Here is a 15,585-nt window from a genome sequence, read left to right on the forward strand (position 1 = left end):
AATCAGACAATGCAATAGTATACATGCTTGGATCGCGAAGTCACCATTAACAGTACTAACTTCAGTTGCTTGTTGGATGCAGTGTTATCCTGTATTGCAGAACATGTGAACATTCAACTTCCTGATTTTATGATGTGGTGGAGGACAATAATGTAAACATTACTTATCAGTAATAAAATGTCTGCTAATGATTCATTTTCCGTACCCATTCCTCCGATTTTACACGCTTTTGCTTTAGCTGTTTTTCTGACCTCAGAAATGAGAACTAATGAAGTTAATATTGTCTGTGAAATTTGTCTACTTAAGTTTTGGGCTTTAAAATATGTATCATTGTTTTTCTACGAAAGTGAGGAAAGACAGGCTTCCTAATTACAGAACTGATACTGAAAGTTAAATTTTTTGTCTCCAGTAGGTATTTTTTTTGTTCCAAGCACATTTCTTTCCATTCACATTTCCGGTTTCCACACACATTTTCAGTCATAATTAGAGCAGATTGTGCAATCTGCAAATTTAAATAACATATGTGCAATTTTCAGTGTATTTAATTATAATAATTTCATAGAAAGAAAACAGTAGCACACCTGTGTGATGTACCCTTGCTAAGGTCATGCTCTAAATTTCACAATCGTTTTGCAGTGAAGTACTTCCAGCACTTTTATTACATCCCAGTGCAAGCACAAGCTGTATGTTTGACAATAAACAAACTGTACTACTAAGTGTGCATGTGTGTACTGGTGTGATACTGTTAGTTACATAAGCCAATCCACTACGGCAAGGTCATATCACATTGGATGGCAAAGATTGATTTTTTAATTGTCCCGAGGCCAAAAACCACATAAAAAGCATCAATCAAAATCAAATTGGATTATTAATTACTGTGTGACTTGTGCCAAACATGTTCAATATGCTGTCCACCGTTTTCTGCAACATGTTGAAATCGAGGAACAGCATGTGCTATCTTGCATAAAAATGATCCCATTCACACACATCCATGCCGTTGGAGAGCTGGAATGACGTGGTTGTGCAAAAGACTCTCATGGCACTTACCAGTGATGGTACAGGTAACACGAACGGAAGCACCTGTCTCTTTGAAAAAATATGGCCCTATGATAAACGATGCCATAAACCCACACCACACAGTGACTTTTCAGGATGAAGTGGTACTGGTTGATTTGCGTGTGGATTGTAGGTTGCCCAAATTCAACAATTCTGTGTAATGACATATCCTATCAGATGGAAGTGGACTTCGTCTGTCAAAATCTTCCATGGCCAGTCATTATCCACTTCCATGCAAGCAAGAAATTCTAAAGCAAAAGTTTCTCTTGCTGGTAGGACAACAGGAAGCAACTCGTACACACGGGTAATTTTGAATGGATACAAAGAAAGATGTTTCATAGGATTTTAGACACTGTGCTCACAGGTATATCCAACGTTCAGGCAATTCTCTGTGCACTAAACATTTGCATACCACCACTCGTCTCCTCCTGCATTGCTGTGGCCAATGCTTCCACTGATGCAAATTAATTCGTTTCCTCCCTCTACAAGGTTGGACACCAAAAGAATCTGCCTTTTCGAATTTCTAAATCATTTTCTCCAGACCCATGGCAGTCATCGGACCAACACCTTTTTCCAGACCCTTCAGTGTCCAGAATTTCTGCAGAGCAAAGTGCGCACAAGTCATCATTCTTGTAATACAGCTTTACATGCAGAGCGTAACCCTGCATTGAGAAAGTCATGGCGAAGTCGCAGATGCAAAAGTAGGAAAACCTGTGTACCCGGCGTGTTTATACCAACTTCAATGGGTCATGACAGGTGTTTTCATTTACGTGTTCTGACACATACAGCGCCATCTACTGATAAATTTTCACACTATTTTTCTTCTTCTGTCATATGTTTTCCCCCTTCTCCGATTATATTCCGTTGCAATTTGACGTCATTCTGACCAGTGGTGTTATTTCTACAGTGGTTTCAATATTTGACTTTAATTATAATCACCCTGTATACTGAAAAAGAATATTAGCACTGTGATGCTTTCATGCAGTACGAGACTGAAAGAATAGTAATAAATTAGTTTGAAAATTAGTGACGAAAACAGTTATCAGCAGCCCAAGACCACCACAACTATGGAACTGGATGATAGCTCAACCAAAACATAAATGGCAAGGGAGAAAACAGATATGACTGGCAAATTTACTTGCTCAGCTTCAGATGCTACCAATAACTAATTACTGTAAAATCAACATATGCTCCATTTAACTTTATTTTTAAGGTAGTTTAATTTACTTTCACTCCACTTTAAAACAAAAGGATAAATGTTATACTGATTTGTAAAATGACAAAATGCCTTGTGTCAGTAATGCTGCAATATGGAGTGTTCTGCTCCCACTCATTCCCTGGTATGCCCACGTATTTCTGTAAATAGACGTCAGTGCACTCTTGTGTAAATCGCCATTATTTATGCAACAGGTACATATTATATTCTACTTGCTTATAACACTATCAATGGCGCTTTGCAAGCTTTTCTTTTAGGAAATGTTTTATCTAAAATCTTCACTGTTTCATATTGAGTTTTCAAGTTAGGCACCAGATTGTCAATAATATACACACATCAAAAAAAGTTTTGCATCACTTCCGTTCCGAGCGTTCCGGAATCTGTACCGGAAATTGGAATAGAGATCAAAATAAAAATCGTTGTCGCCTTTTTATTCCTCAACATTGCATGTTGTACCACCGTACAGCGGGGCCTTCAGAGGTGGTAGTCCAAATTGCTGTACACACCGGTACCTCTAATATCCAGTAGCATGACCTCTTGAATTGATGCATGCCTGTATTTGTCATGGCATACTATCCACAAGTTCATGTAGGCACTGTTGCTCCAGATTTTCCCCCTCCTGAACAGCAATTTGGCGTAGATCCCTTAGAGTGTTTGGTGGGTCATGTCGTCCATAAACAGCCCTTTTCAGTCTACCCCAGGCATGTTCGATAGGGGTCATGTCTGGAGAACATGCTGGCCACTCTAGTTGAGCGATTTCATTATCCTGAAGGAAGTAATTCACAAGATGTGCACGATGGGGATGCGAATTGTCATCCATGACGACGAATGCCTCAGCAATATGCTGCCGATTTGGTTGCACTATCAGTCAGAGGATGGCATTCATGTATCATAGAGCAGTTACAGCTCCTTCCATGACCACCAGCGGTATACGTCGGCCCGCATAATGTCACTCCAAAACAGCAGGGAACCTCCACCTTGCTGCACTGTCTAAAGTGTTCAGCCTGACTGGGCTGCCTCCAAACATGTCTCCGATGATTTTCTGGTTGAAGGCATATGCGACACTCATCGGTGAAGAGAATGTGATGCCAATCCTGAGCAGTCCTTTCAGCATTTTCTTGGGCCCATCTGTACCATGCCATAGTGTCGTGGTTGCAAAGACAGACCCCGCCATGGATGTCGAGAGTGAAGTTGCGCATCATGCAGCCTATTACACACAGTTTGAGTCGTAACACAATGTCCTGTGGCTGCACAAAAAGCATTATTCAACATGGTGGTATTGCTGTCAGAGTTCCTCCGAGCCTTAATCCGTAGGTAGCGGTCATCCACTGCAGTAGTAGCCCTTAGGCGGCCTGAGCAAGGCATGTCATCGCCAGTTCCTGTCTCTCTACATCTCCTCCATGTCCGAATAACATCACTTTGGTTCACTCCGAGATGCCTGGGCACTTCCCTTGTTGAGAGCCCTTCCTGGCACAGAGTAACAATGCAGATGCCATCAAAGCACGATACTGATTGTCTATGCATGGCTGAACTACAGACAACATGAGCCTTGTACCTCCTTCCTGGTGGAATGAATGGAACTGATTGGCTGTCGGACCCCCTCCGTCTAACAGGTGCTGCTCACGCGTGATTGTTTACATCCTTGGGCAGGCTTAGTGACATCTCTGAACAGTCAAAGGGATTGTGCCTGTGATGCAATAACCACAGTCAATATCTATCTTCAGGAGTTCTGGGAACTGGGGTGATGCAAAACTTTTTTTGATGTGTGTATATTTACGTTGAATAAATCTGTTCCTCATTTCATCATGAAATGATTTCCTCTTCTTAGTGCACACTCTCTGAAATTCAGGATTGATATTAATTGTACTAACAACTTTGGATCAGGTGGAATAGCGTCTCAATTTTCGTAAAGATATTTTAAGACATTTAATAAGCTCTGAGTGTCTTCTGTCTGCAAAACATGGTCTAGAGGCTAGCGTTGTTGCCTCTGGATCATGGGCTCCCAGGTTCGATTCCCAGTTGGCTTGGGGATTTTCTCTGCCCAAGGACTGCATGCCTGTGTCGTCATCATCATCGTCATCATCATCATCATCATCATCATCATCATCATCCATAACAGTGACTAGATTGGACTGTGCAAAAAGTTGGACTGCGAAAAATTTGGACTTTGTACAGGTGCTGATGGCTGTGCAGTTGAGTGCTCCACAAACCAATCATCATCATCAGAGTGTCTTACCTCAACATCGAGGTAGTATTTTGAGTTTTAGTAATTTGCTTCTCTAGTCAACTGATGCCAACAACTGTTGCTAAATACAAGGAGTGGTTGAAAAGTTTCTAGCCTGAGATAATTACCGTAATGTCTTACACAAACAATACCACTTACTTTTATGGTGACCCTTTGTGGTTATGCAAGTCAAATTTTGCAGCTCCAGCTTCATTAGTTTTGCCACTAGAATGTGTTGTATACTGTAGTGTAAGCAAAATGGCAAATATTGAGAGAATCAAGAACCATGCTGTGATCGAATATCTTCAGTTGAAAGGAATGACACCCAAGGGAACTGCGGAGGACACGGGGAATACACTTAAGGACAGTGAACCATCTTATGCAACAGTGAAAAACTGGGTGTCCGACTTCAAACGTGGAAGAGCGTGTGTGGAAGATGCACCAAGAGACGAAAGGCCTGCCATTGTTGCCACTAATGAAACAGTGACTGCAATTCACAACACAATTTTGCAGGATAGTCAAATAATGTTGCAGCACATTGAAACCACATTTGGAATCTGCCATGGGCGTGCTCATGACATTGTTGTGGATATTTTGGGAATGCAGAAAGTTTCATCTAGGTGGGTCCCAAAAGACTTGAATGCAGATCAGAGATGGGAGCGTGTGCAGTGTTGTGACGGAATCATCTGCCAATTTGAAGTGGATGAAAATGGTTTTCTTGAAACGTACATAACAATGGACGAAACATGGGTTTACTACTTTCATCCTGCGACAAAAAAAATAGTCAAACCAATGGAAACATCTTTCATCCCCTACCCCAAAAAAACACCAGGTGCAAAGATCAGCCAGCAAGGAGGTGGCATTGGTCTTCTAGGATGCAGAAGGTGTAATTTTGGTGGATTACTTGCAAAAGGATGTAACTATCAATGCATCCTACAACTAAATCCCCCTGTGCCATTTGAGAGAAGAGATAAAGAAAAAACGGCGCAGAAAATTGGGGCGTGGAGTTCTTTTGCATTAGGACAATGCACTGGCGCACAAAGCCCTCGCAACACTGGAAACTCTGCCTGACTGCGGGAACAAATTGTTATGTTGTCCACCATATTCTCCAGATTTGGCTCCATAAGACTTTTCTCTTTTCCCAAACCTACAAAAAGACCTCAAAAGAAGATGATTTGACAACGATGATGCAGTGACTGATGATGTGAATGCTTGGTTGGGCTCAAAATCAAAGACCTTTCATTTGAATGGTTTGCAGAAATTATCCGAGTGTGCCTGCAAGTGAATTAGTGTACACGGGTATTGTATTGAAAAGTAAATTGGTATTATGAAATTTCTGTCATTATTATTTGTTAGGCTAGAAACTTTTTGACCCCCCCCACCTTAGATGCCATGATTAAACACCTAAATGATATCTCATAATCCTAAACACTGCATACCACAGAAAATGTTTCTGCTGACAAATTTAACTTACCGGCAGTTTCAACAGCAATGGCAAGCTAATTCAAGTGAGCTGCAATTGGTATTGCAGTGTCAACTTAAGCAGTCCAATGGGTATCACACATGAAATATAAAGATCTTCCAACACACTGTTTCAGAATTTCCTAGAGTTCTAGACCGCTACTGAACTGGTTGTAAAAAAAGTTGAATCCCTTCGAATAAAGTACCTGCTTCATGGCAATGCTCAGCTGCTTGTATTCCACATAAGCCTACAACAAGCACATGGAGAAACATTTTACAAGAGCATTTCACTGAAGAAAATGTGTTTGAGCTCCTTTACACGACCCTCATATGTTATTTCTGCTATCATAACCTTGTCCACGGCATTCACTCATAGGAACTGAGTGTTTCACAAGTGTTGATTGAATTACATGTGCAATAGCTATTCTCATTTCCTGATTACAATCTATGTATTCCAAAAACCATTCATTTATTTCATATTTATCAGTTCCCTTATTGAAGTAAATATAATGCAAGATGACTGTTGTTTGCTCAGTATGATTTGAATCAGAAACTGCAGCAACAGTAACTGAATAATACTTCTTGTTTTCTCTTTGTTCCAAGATGGCACCACTGACACAATGGGGACAACTAGAAATAAATTCATTCTGAGTATCACATGACAGATAATGTACACGTAGTAAATTCTTTCCAGATTCTTTTTGGGCTCTAACTTTGCTAATATGTTGCAACATAGTAAGTACAAGAGTTCAAATATTCAGAGGAAATTTCCACTATTTGGATCTGTAGTTTTCAGAGCTGAATCTCTGAATGCCAATCCTCTATGACCAAGAAATTTTGTCACATCAATTAATATGAGACCTCCAATGCAAGTTGGTATTTACAGACGAAAAAAGAACGTTACCTCTACACTACAGAGCATCAACATACTTCTTTCATTTCCTTTCATTTCTTCATTTTCATGATTCTTCTAGGACAAGTTTTTACAAATAGAAATACTTTGTTTTATGTTTACTCTTCAATGCAAAATAGAAAGTATACTCATTTTTCATGTAAGTCACCTTCTGATGGAATCAGAAATGCCCTACTCCCGAATGTTGTTGGTGAACTTACCAAATTAGTACGACATTTCACAGCTGCTGATGTTCAAATCTGTTTGGGAAATTTTCTAATAGGATTTCCAACAACCTTCACAGAAAGCACTTTTTTGACTCCATCACAATGTGCTTTAGTGCACAATATCAAAAGAAAATATAGTGCAATCAAAATTAAAAATGAAATAAAACTGTTGGCAGCTGGGCTATATAACTCATAAAATGGAAGTGAAAAAAAAAAAAAAGGTTATGCTGGTGCTGTGGTAATGTTCTTTTATTTATTACAATCCACAGAATTTATACTACAGTAGCAGCCTGGTATTTGCCAACTTGGCTCCACGGCGGATCCAAATTTTTGATAGACTTGGGACCCCGTGACTTTGTTTGGGACTAGATTGAGCGTTTATTGGTACGGAGAAAGCAATATGTTATCTTGTATCAAGAGTCATCCACAGATGTAGAAATAACTTCAAGCATATCTCAGAGAAGGGTGTTGGGGGCCTGTCAAGTTTATGTTGTGCAGCCTGGGGCAAATAAAGGTGGCCTGGACAGCTGGCTACATTAATGGAGGAGAAAATGACCTACAGTTACTTCCAAGAGGATGGAGCAACTGCCCATAGAGCCAGCTGAACCTTGGAGGACCTTTACACAATCTTCACGCCTGACAGAATTGTTAGCAGTGGCCAGTCTGGTCACAGCCTTAGATGGCCACCTGGGTCACCTGATCTGTCAGAGTGCGATTACTTTGTGTAGGGAGCCCTCAAGCTCTCATAGTCTTCAAGAACTGGAGCAGAACATTTCTGGATGAGACTGTAGCAGTTCCAGCATTCCAGTTTTGATCCGCCTTCAGCAACTTGCTGACCAGGGCCCAAAAGTGCCAAGAGATGAATGCTGACCACTTTCGACACCTGCTATAGTCAGATTAGTAGTGTATTTCCTTTCCTCTGCTGTTTTTTTTTTTTTTTTTTTTTTTTTTTTTGTACCCTAGAGCTCTGTTCTTGTGACCACTTTTATTTGCCTCACCTTGTACATCTGGCAGTTAGTTTTGATAATAGACTCAGACTTATTGCAGCTGATGAAGTTAAATATAATGAAGTGCTATCTCAAAAAAGCTACACAAATATCCGGTCTAGGCTCAACAAGATTTCAAATTGGGCAAATTTTAAATGTTCAGAAATGTAAAGTTGTGCACTTCACAAAATGAATATATTATATGAAATCACCTACAAACATCTGTTGGTCTGTCATCATTTTGTATGGTTGGAAACTTGATTCACAGGGTAGGGTGCACTGTGGCAAGCAATGAGACATACGGAGCTGCAGCACAATGCTAATTTCAATGCAGGGACTTGGAGAAAATTACATTTGCAACATCTACTGGAGTCTTGACTGTAAAGGAATGAGAATAAATCGAGATATGTAAAATGATTCATTTAGAGCATCGGGTTATAATCAGAGATTGGACAGTGACAATGGAACCAATGTTTTAAAAATATTGACTTGACACCAAAACCACAATGCTAACTACTTACAGGCGTCGCCCCCCCCTCCCCCCCCCCCCCCCACCTTCTTGCCAAGTACGATTTACATCACAACATACATCCTCCACCACCCTGTGCCTAGGGGCACTTACGGCATAAGCCAAATGAAATATGGAGCCTTGAAAGATAAGGAGGGAATTTATTACTGTATTTCATCCACAAATTATAGGAAGCATGACTGAAAGTTTTGCAACTACTGTAGAAAAAAAAATGGTTCAAATGGCTCTGAGCACTATGGGACTTAACATCTATGGTCATCAGTCCCCTAGAACTTAGAACTACTTAAACCTAACTAACCTAAGGACATCACACACATCCATGCCCGAGGCAGGATTCGAACCTGCGACCGTAGTAGTCGCGCGGCTCCGGACTGAGCGCCTAGAACCGCTAGACCACCGCGGCCGGCAACTACTGTAGAACTGTTACTATAAAGTACCTGATTGAAATTTGAGGGAAATCGATTAGGATTACTGGAGCACAGAAAGAAATACTGTCTATATTACTCACAATGACTGTGGCCCCTTTCTCCTGGATTCTCGAAATCATTCTCTGGGTGGTTGTTTGTGGAACAACAACGGTGCAGGGTACTGAGAGCAGTCGGGCAGCTTCTGCTGTAGCCAGGCCAGCATTTCCTCCTGAACAGCTGAGCAGATGGGTGCACCCATTCTCCACTGCCTGTAAAATAGGGATGATACAACACACATATAGCAATTAAAACTTTAAGTTTTTCTAAATCATTAGTGTCAAATTGGTAGTGCCAATATTTCCAAATTCTGGAAATGAATAGAGCTAGCATATGGTGCAATACAGTATAATATCTGGCAGCCTACATAAAATAATCTGTTTGGATTTGTAATTTGATTCATATAGTGCAACATTCATTCTGTATTATCAAACAAAACAGTTGAATGTTTCCCTCTATTAAAACAGTTATTTACCAATACAAAATATTTGTACATCTATTAAACGTACTGTGGAGTCAGAAGTAGGCATCTGAGCTAGGTGTGTGAATGCTTCTACATCAACAGCAGCTTTATTTGTTAGTGCAGAAGCTCTCGGGGACAGGAAGTTATTAACGAGACACTACATAAAAATTAGTATTACAGATTTCCTTTGAGTCCACTGATAACTATAACAAAATACAGGCCTATTATACAATGAAGTATGAAATGAAGGACTAGCCCCAGATTAGCTTGTTGCAACCATTGGCTTGCAGATGAGATGTCTCTGGAATAAACTGAGCAGAATACAATAATTTACAACTAGCTATTACCCAACCACACTTTGCTGTGGCTCGGTATTTTTAAATGAAAAAGAAAGAAATGAGAAATCACTCGTTTCTAATATGTATGGGAACTGGATATATACGCCCTAACCTCCTTCTCTCCCTGTCTCTGTCCATCTATCGCTCATAAATTCAGATTCTGTAGCAGTATTCTAATCATAAACCAACAACCCATAAATACAACTTCCATGGGACACAGCATCTCCGAGGCAGTGACGAAGTGGGGATTATCCTATACAACTATTTCACACGTGTACCGTCAATATCAGGAATCCGGTAAAACATCAAATCTCCGATATTGCTGTGGCCGGAAAAAGATTCTGGCAGAACAGGACCAACAATGACTGAAGAGAACCATTCAATGTGACAGAAGTGCAACCCTTCTGCAAATTGCTGCAGATTTCAATGCTGAGTCATCAACAAGTGTCAGCACGCTAACCATTCAACGAAAATATCATCAATATGGGCTTTTGTAGCCGAAGGCCCTCTTATGTACCCTGGATGACTGCATGACACAAAGCTTTACGTTTCGCCTGTGCCTGGCAACACTGACATTGGACTGTTGATGGCTGGAAACAAGTTGCCTGGTCGGATGAGTCACATTTCGAATTTTACAGAGCGATTGAACATGTATGAGTATGGAGACAACCTCACGAATCCACTGACGCTGCATGTCAGCAGGGGATTGCTGAAGCTGGTGGACACTCTGTAATGGTGTCAGGTGTGTGTAGTTGGAGTGATATGGGACCCTGATACGTCTACATATGACTGACAGGTGATACATATGTAAGCATCCAGTCTGATCACCTGCATCCAGCCATATCCATTGTGTATTCCGACAGATGTGGGCAATTCCAGCAGGACAATGCGACACCCCACACGTCCAGACTTGCAACAGAGCTACTCCAGGAATACTCTTCTGGGTTTAAAAACTTCTGCTGGCCACCAAACTCCCCAGACATGAACATTACTGAGCAATCTGGGATGTCTTGCAACATGCTGTTCAGAAGAGATCTCTCCTCCCACCTCCCTGTACTCTTATGGATTTATGGACAGCCCAGCAGGATTCTTTGGTGTCAGTTCCCTCCACCACTACTTCAAACATTTATTACACTAGCGTGTAAAAATCTGAAGTAAATTGGAAAGATACATTTTTGAGAATTTTGGTAAGAATGTTTTCCCTTTGTATATTATTTACATATATTTATATATTATATGTATTACAAATACACATATATTAATGAATTAGGACCTAAAAATATGCCTGTGTTAGAATTGAATATTGTATCAAAACTGCAAAGCAATCGGTCAAGTTCTATTGGTGATTATGGATTTTGAACAAACCCAACATTTGCATTTCTATAAAATTTCCCCTTTTTATTACATGTAAATTGCATATATACCAGATGATGTTCCAGTAGGTGTGTAAAAAACACACACTTTACACTTTAGTATTCAAATGCAATGTTGTGTCAGAATTTCAAAGCAGTCCATGAGGAACTTTTGGAGATTTGAGAAACTAATATCTACATTTGTACGTGAACAGAACACACAGACATTCCTGATCACAGTTCTCTGAAAGTTTTTGACAAACTGCTTCGAGGTTTTGAAACAATGTTCCATTTGTATTCACACATTTTTTAAATATATGCAATACATAAATTTATATAAATTTAACAACAGGGAACTGTTGCAGAAAAAAATAAATCTCAGAAAGTCTCTCTCTCTCTCTCTCTCTCTCTCTCTCTCTCTCTCTCTCTCTCTCTCTAAGATATGTCAGGCCTAGTATTAGTACTGATATATGGCAGACATCCCACAAGTTCTTGACATGACACTTTAACTGTATTGCCCTGCTCATTCCAAACCTTTACCCTACCTTCCATCGGTGTTCCAACAGCAGTACAGGCAAACGTATCAAAGCATTTCAGCATATCTGCAATATAACCTTTCTGGTCAAGTTTTAAACTACCTTCCTCCCATTTCCTAGTTATACGAGGGTTGGAACTTAAATTGTGCTAATTATTTATTCACAACTGATACAAAAGTGTTACTGGTACATGTCTGCACCTGTTACTGTCCTTCAAAGTAGTCACCAGCATTGTGTAGAACCCATTGCCAGCGATGTGGAAGATGTAGTATACCGTTAGCAGAGCCTATTCTGTTGATGGTGCGAATGGAGCAATTTACTGCCTGTCAAATCTCTGGAACAATTCTGAAGCAAATACCATGAAGTAGTTCCTTCATCTTTGGAATCAAATCAAAGTCACAAGGACTTAAGTCTGGGGTGTATGGTGGATGCTACAGTACTTCCCAGTCCCATTGACCAAACAGAGCAGCCACAGCTCATGCTGTATGCGCCCGTGCATTGTTGTGCAAAATGATGGGTGGATTGTGCAGAAAGTGTTGCTGCTTCTTTCGCAAAGCTGGTCACAGGTGACGCTCCAAAAACAAACAGTAATACGACTTAAGTCATTGTGACTTTGATTTGATTCCGCAGATGAAGGAACAACTTCGTGGCATTCGTTTCAGAACTGTTCCAGAGATTCGACAGGCAGTAGACCGTTCCATTCGCACCATCAACAGAACAGGCTCTGCTAACAGTATACTATGCCTTCCACATCGCTGGCAACAGGTTCTACACAATGCTAGTGACTACTTTGAAGGACAGTAACAGGTGCAAACATGTAACTCTTTTGTATCAGTTGTGAATAAATAGTTACCACTATGTAAGTTCCAACCCTCATACACATACATAGACAGGACTTGGTTCTCCTACTAGATCTTGAACTTCAAAATGCTCAGATAATCCCTGTTAAAATTTTCTTTCATCACATGGAATTATGAGGTATTGATACATCGAAAATCGAGATATCACAATAACCAAATTCGAGAAACCGATACACAAAAATTTGCTGTATAGAAATTCAACATACAGATTAGATTTCAAAACTTGAAATCCCAAAATCAGACAGATCGATTTCATAATTTAACTATACAAGATACAGTATACCAATATCTCCTGTCCACGTATCTGCATTTTGAAATTAAGTGCATCGGTATATCTAATTACAATGCATAGGAATTTAGGACACATATATGCCAGAATTCGAGATATCAGTATATAAATGTTGAAACGAAACCATCCTAAAGAGAAATCACTACACAGGACTCGAGACACAGACAACTCGAAAATAAATTTGTCAATATTCGGTAGGTTTGGTCGCCTGAATTTGAGATATTGATGAACAGAAAATATACTTTTGATAGATCAAATGTGGAGTCACCAATGAACAGAGCTTTTAGTTGCAGTTACTGGGAACTTCTACATCTCGAGAGACTTAACTTCAATCAATTGATACGCTGAAATTCGAGAGATCGATATACTAAAACACATTATGTCGGTGTATCTAAACTCAAGACAACAAATAGTTTCAATATTCGATGTATTGTTGTTCCTGATATCTCTCAATTTGACGTACTGAAATTGAAGGTCACAATAGTCGATAAACCAAATTTTGAGATGTTGATACGTAGAAATTTGTTCATTATACTGCAACATATTGATGTATCTATATACATCAATATTGCGTTGTTCTATACATTTGTATATATTGAATACTGAGATTATAAGGTTTGATGTACCAAAGTTCCTTACATCGATATGCTGATACAACAGCTACAACAAGAGCTGAGATAGGCCCAATGGTCTACCTAGAAACTCATCGCCATTTGGAACTTCCATTACGGTTGAGAACTCACCATCATTTTATCAGTTACAACAACCATCAAATCCTTGTTAGGAAACAATTGACTTTCAAGGCTGTCAGTAAGCATGTTATTTAATCTCTCACTGTCTCAATTGTAAATAATTCCGCATGTGAAATAAATTTGGATTTCATGTTTTCAACATCTTTAGGTTTGAAATCAAAGTTTAAATCTTTTGTAAACTCTTGTTGCTACTGCTGCGGAGGCCAAGTTGCCACTGTTGTTATGGTAGGCCAAGTTTGTGAGTTCGTGAAGTGGCTTTTGGTGCAATACAACGATAAGACAATTTCCCCCTGCCACTATTACACAACTATGCCCCAGGGTCAGGTAACAGGATAGGAAAACGAAGGTTCTACAAAATTCCAACAAATTAGTAACAGTCACACAAAAGAGTTAACTTATCTTTGTGACTTGTTGAATAATGAAGTCTGCAACACTGCATGTAACATAACACTAAAAAAGCCCCTAAATAGGTAAGTGCAAATAATCGTAGGTAAACTTCACAGTACACAGCAAATGTAATTTACGAAAACTGTCTGTTCACTTCTAAGAGATCACTAAACAATGTTTCCTGCCTAAGTCAGCCCTGGAGGATGATCTGTAACCAAGTGGGCGAGAGCTGCTTTTCTGTCTTCTAAGTAGGCTTCTGTCCGTTGTCGTCCGGTCATTGGCGAATTGTACTCAGTCAGCAATTGGACGAAGCAAAGTTGTTATCTCCATCCTCAGCACTGCAAGAGAAGTCGTCGTCTTCATCCTCAGTGCCGCCCATGGCGCTGGTGGAACTTGCACAAGTTAAGAGTCCCTATGGCACTGGCACCAGCAGTTGAAGAGGCTTTTCCAGCAGCCAGTGGGGGAACAAGGTGCAACCAACTGCAGATTGTGGGACATATTGGAACAAATGATGCCTGTCGCCTGGGCTCCGAAGTGATACTTCGATCATTCTGGCGATTGGCAGAGAAGGTTGAGAGGACCAGTGTTGTGCATGGAGTTTCTACAAAGCTCACAATTTGCAGCAGTGTCCCCAGAACTCATCGTGGCACATTGGTTTTGTATCGGGTGGAAGGACTTCGAAGGTTCTGTGGCACACTAGTCTGCGAGTTCCTGCACTTGCGATATAGGCTTGAGAACTGAACTGTCCCCCTAAATGGATCACGTGTGCACTACACATCAGAGGGTGCTACTCAGGTAGCTGACCACATGTGGGGTGCACATAAGGTTGTTTTTTAAGATTAACTGACTCCCCATCCAATCCTAATAACAATAGCTGTAGGAAACCCAGAAGTATCAGTGTAAGACCTATGGAAATGCCCCCCTCAAATGAGAGTAATAAAGTCCTAATAATTAACTGCCAAAACATTTGCAACAAAGTGCCAAATTTTGAAGCACTCCTGAAAAGCAGGGAAGCTCACATAATACTGGCTGAAACCTGAAATTGATAGTGACATTTTTTGTGGAAAATTTAAGTGTATACTGAAAGGATGCACAAATGGGAGGTTGTGTATTTGTTGCAGTAGACTAGAAACTCAAATCCACAGAAATAGAAACTGAAGCTGCATGTGAAATTGTGTGGTCAAGACTTAATATCAGGGGTGGGCATAAAATGATATTTGATACTTCTATTGCCCACCAGATTCATTTCCTGATGTGACTGAAAACTTTAGAGAAAACCCCAGTTCACTTGTATGTAAGTTGCCAACTCATTCTGTAATCATCAGTGGAGATTTTAATCATCCACCAATTAATTGGGAAAATTACAGTTTTGTTAGCGATGGGCACGATAAGACAGCCTATTAAACATTACTAAATGCCTTCTCTGGAAACTACGACAGCAGATAGCTAGGAACCCCACTCATGATGGAAACAGATTGAATCTAATGGCAACAAATAGAGCTGACCTCTGTCACATATTTAATGAGTCCATAAATCAAGTTACTGTCCCTAAT

The 15,585-nt window shown here is 40.1% G+C and overlaps 1 protein-coding gene across 3 annotated transcripts in view; it reads right to left on the minus strand.

The window, feature by feature from the left end:
* LOC124613083 (L-serine dehydratase/L-threonine deaminase-like) overlaps window positions 1-15,585 on the minus strand; it is an 87,707-nt gene that overhangs the window by 47,637 nt on the left and 24,485 nt on the right. For all 3 annotated transcript variants that reach the window (XM_047141669.1, XM_047141671.1, XM_047141670.1), the window contains exon 3: window positions 9,100-9,267. In XM_047141669.1, coding sequence (XP_046997625.1) covers window positions 9,100-9,267 — 168 coding nt within the window. The remainder of the gene's footprint in view (window positions 1-9,099; window positions 9,268-15,585) is intronic.

This window comes from Schistocerca americana, chromosome 4 (genome assembly GCF_021461395.2).
Source record: "Schistocerca americana isolate TAMUIC-IGC-003095 chromosome 4, iqSchAmer2.1, whole genome shotgun sequence".
Classification (NCBI taxonomy): Eukaryota; Metazoa; Arthropoda; class Insecta; order Orthoptera; family Acrididae; genus Schistocerca; species Schistocerca americana.